This window comes from Triticum aestivum, chromosome 1A (genome assembly GCF_018294505.1).
Source record: "Triticum aestivum cultivar Chinese Spring chromosome 1A, IWGSC CS RefSeq v2.1, whole genome shotgun sequence".
NCBI lineage: Eukaryota > Viridiplantae > Streptophyta > Magnoliopsida > Poales > Poaceae > Triticum > Triticum aestivum.
Genome location: NC_057794.1, coordinates 18,304,761 through 18,308,784, shown reverse-complemented (window position 1 = coordinate 18,308,784; position 4,024 = coordinate 18,304,761). Strand labels below are relative to the sequence as shown.

The following is a 4,024-nucleotide window of genomic DNA, read 5'->3' as shown; positions in this document are numbered from 1 at the left end:
AATGCTTGCTTTAAATTTTAAAATATTACAACTCGGCAGTTGCACACTTCTAAACCTAAGGTTCCATGGAACACTTTTTGTAAGTTGTGACTTGACTTTGTGCAACTTACTTGGCCTAGAAAAAGTTGTTTCTCAAACAATCGTGAAATATGAGCATGTGTAATAATCTGAACCAAACATAGAATTAAGCTCTAGAATTTAAGCCATGATAATCATGTTGTGTAGATTAGATAGTTCCACCACTCTCTTGATGCAAAGTTGTGCTTGTACAAAAATTGGTACTCCCAAAACAAACAAAATAGATTGTACATGAACACTTGTTTTAGATGACGGGGGGGGGGGGGGGGGGGAGCCAAGCACAGACACCGTGAATTTCTTCAATTGAGCAGCGAACTGCGTTTCCGAAAAACAAAGTTATTGTCTTGCTCCATTGGTTTACCATTCATGGGTAAACCTTGCGGCTATACCCGAATAAACTCAAGATCAAGCGTTCGATCATATAAAGCACGATCCAAACAAGAAAAAAAATCAACGCTTTTAAGTACAAAATTTTGTTATGCACTACTCTGCTCATGGGCTAATCCTTGAAGACCATAAGGCAACCATGTATGCTATCACTAGAGTCCATTGCGATTTGTAATCGATCATGATCAATTTTCAGGCCGAAGATCTCCATATCTTCCCTTCCAATGAGATGATGATGATGGAGACATCGTCATGGTACTGTCGTCGATCCCCTTGTCTTACCTCGAGCAACTCATGGAACCCCATTCCTTCATCATAACAAAAATAAAAATCATATGACTTTTTCACAAGTATAAAAAAAAATCTTTCCAAAACGGCTAAAAAAGCATGTCTCCATATCTAATTAACATAAAATACAGCTAGGTAAGTGGAATGTTGCATGCTCACCGGCTTGCCTGGCGGCGCGGAGGAGGATCTCGTGGCTGAGGTACTTGGCAGGATCCTCATCGGGGAACCTGGAGGTGAACGCCTCCACGTGCCCCACCACCTCCTCGTTGGTGAAGTACTCGTAGAGCCCGTCCGAGGCGAGGATAAGAAACTTGTCCCGCGGCCCGAGGCAGTGGTGTCGGAGGAACGGCTTGCAAGTAATGTAAGGCAATACGCCAACATAGTCCACCCGAAAAACTTCCAAGAGAGCCTTGTTCCACCTCGGCTGCAACATCGAACTTCCCCATGTTAGTAACGGTTTCTAAAAGAAAAATCAATTGGTAGTTCAAACTGATGATTCTACCTAGTTATCCTTACATCACATGAACTTTATTTGGTTACATACATATGTGCATGAACTTTAATTGGTACTATGATAGTGTCAAAAAAAAATATAAGACATGATCTGCCATTCACTATGATAGTATCAAAAAATGTCTTATATTTTGATACTACTTGACATTTGACAGACAGACAAACCTCTTTTAGGTAGCCAGCTCCAAATGCTCTTGTGACCTTCAAGGAGCCCTTCACTCTGCCATTGACTATGCAGGCAGGATCATCAAGGTGCTCACTCCTTATCCTTTTCACCTCCTGCATCCATCAATGGAAATTAACATCAATTTATAATTAACAAACGATCATAGTATATGTTACAGAAGAGGGTGTTCGATCATGGAACATGGCAGTTGACCGGTGGATCACCTTGTAGGCGGTGGTGCTGTGCTCCATGGTGAGCTGGAGCGCGACGAGCTCCGTCATGTCGCACTCGTCGAACTGCCGCCTGATCTCCTCCGTGACGTGGCCGTGGCCGTCGGCGCTGTGCTGGCGCCGGTGCCGTGGCGGGATGATGACGCTGGTGAGGTCGGGCTCGGCCCGGTGCGCGAGCACGGCGCGGCTGTCGCCGACGTTCATGGAGTAGACGTCGGCGCCCTTCATGAGCAGCACCAGCACGCAGGACCCCATCATGGCCAGCTCCGGGCACTCGGCCGCGCGCGCCTCCGCCTCCGCGAAGTAGCCCTCCTCCGTGCGCCGCAGCGCGCGCGCCAGCGCGTCCAGCACCGCGCCGTGCCGCCCCCGCTGCCGGAGGTCGGCGCTATTTCTGCCGTTGCACGACGAAGACAGCCGCCGCTGCTCGCGTCCGGCGTCGTCGGGCAGAGGATCATCGTCGGTGGGGAGCTCGCGGCAGACGGAGGCGTAGAGGTTGGCGACGAGGTAGTCGGTGGCGTCCGGGCCGTTGAAGCCGTCGTAGATGCCGACGAACATCCAGCCGCGCTCCTCCGACACGACGACGTGCACCCTGTCCTCCCCTGCCTTGCCGCGCGCCCACTGCACCTTGTCCTCCGCCGCGTGTCCGTTCTCGCCGTTGCTCCTGATCGCGCCGCCGCCGCCGTTGCTGGCCACCGTGGTCACGACCGCGGGCTCGTCGCGCTGCTGCTTCTTGGGCGGCCTGCCGACGCGCAGCACCGACGCAACGGCGCGGCGGAGGCGGTCGAGGAGCGGGCTCCCGGACGCGGCCTCCTCGAGCTGGCACCGGCGCCGGCGCCGCGTGGCGTAGAGGTCCGCCATGATCTCCTCTTCAGTGCGCGCGCCCCGCCGCGACGCCGCCGCCGACAGAACGCCCGAGTTCGGCCCGGACGACGACGACGACGGCGACGCGCAGTAGTCCAGGCTCCCCGAGAAGAGGCCCGGCTGGAGCGTGCGGAAGGAGAAGGAGCTGGAGCTGTCGCAGGAGGAGGACGCCGAGAGCGACAGCTGGTTGGAGAAGGAGTTGGAGGAGGAGGAGGCGGCGGTCCCGATGGTGGACTGGTTGGACGGGAGCAGCACGCCGTGGATGGTGGCGCCGTCGAACGCATCATAGCCGTCAAAGCTCAGAATCTGGCCGACGCAGTCACCACCACCATCCCCGCCGGCCGCGACCGCGCGGGCCGCGGCGGACGCGTCCACCGTCGACCGGCCCCCCGACGCGAAGCAGGGCGTGGCCAGCCTCGCCGCGCGGTTGCCCATGAAAGTGACGAAGCCGGGGTGGAGGTGGAGGAAGCGGCGGCGTATCGGCGCGTCGCCGGATCTGGATGCGCATCGGGGCCGAGACAAATGGGCGACATATCCGAGAAGGGGAGGGGGAGACGGGTAGAGTTGACATTGGCGCTACTTTGGAACGTTGTTGTTTAAGGAGTTGACCAGGATCTATCTATCTGTTTCTTCCCATTTGTTTCCTTCCTTCCTCGGCCAAGTTGACTTTGCATGAGGATTCATGGAGTATGATATGGTGCCGGTGGTACCTCAGGGTGGCCATCTGCATCAAGACCCACACGGCTACACGTCACTTCTCCTCCATCCTCTCAATCTTAACTTATAAGTTACTTCCTCTCTCCCAAAATATAAGAACGTGTTTAACATTATACTAGTGTAAAAAACGTTCTTATATTATGAGACGGAGGGAGTATAACTATCTTCACAAATTTGTTGTCCAAGGAAAAGTACACCACCATGACTTATCATCGTGGAAGATTCCGGGCATCGCGGTCGAGCGAATCGGAAAAAAGAACGGGCTATTATGTTGAGGTCATTGTCTGCCACGAGCCGCGCAATAGCCTTGTTATCTACCACAACTTGTCGTGGGAGATACAATGTGTCGCAGTCGAACAAAATCATCTCCATAGGAAAAACGGAACCAAGTACAATAATGTTGTGTTGAGCTCATCATCATTGAAATCTGCCGCTGGACTCGCAACAAGCTTCTTGTATTTTCGATCATCTATCAAAATACTCCATTACTCCCTCCATTAGTATAAAATTGAGTCATCTATTTTAAAACGGAGGAAATATGTTTCAAGACAAAAATACATCATTGATATAGCACGAGAAAGTTGAATGGAAGAAGCTGAGAAGCCCCTACAATTATGTCGTGGGAGGAAGTATTGATTTTTCCAGGTTGGTTGCCGTTTTCAAATCTGCTACTACCCACTCTCAATTACTCGCCTTCTCGCGTGCATGCATGGCAAATTGGCAATCAAACACCCGCATGCATGGGATAGAATGAGGTGAGAATGAGTAGAGCCAATATAACGTG

The 4,024-nt window shown here is 52.3% G+C and overlaps 1 protein-coding gene across 1 annotated transcript; it reads right to left on the bottom strand.

The window, feature by feature from the left end:
• Positions 1–417: 417 nt before the first annotated feature.
• On the bottom strand, positions 418–3,112 carry LOC123074240 (putative protein phosphatase 2C 46). The gene is made up of 4 exons (XM_044497164.1): positions 1,657–3,112; positions 1,432–1,545; positions 913–1,177; positions 418–773 (listed from the first exon to the last, which is right to left on the bottom strand). The coding sequence occupies exons 1-4, from the start codon at positions 2,956–2,958 to the stop codon at positions 658–660; spliced, it is 1,797 nt and encodes a 598-aa protein (XP_044353099.1). The 5' UTR covers positions 2,959–3,112; the 3' UTR covers positions 418–657.
• Between the last annotated feature and the right edge of the window lie 912 nt (positions 3,113–4,024).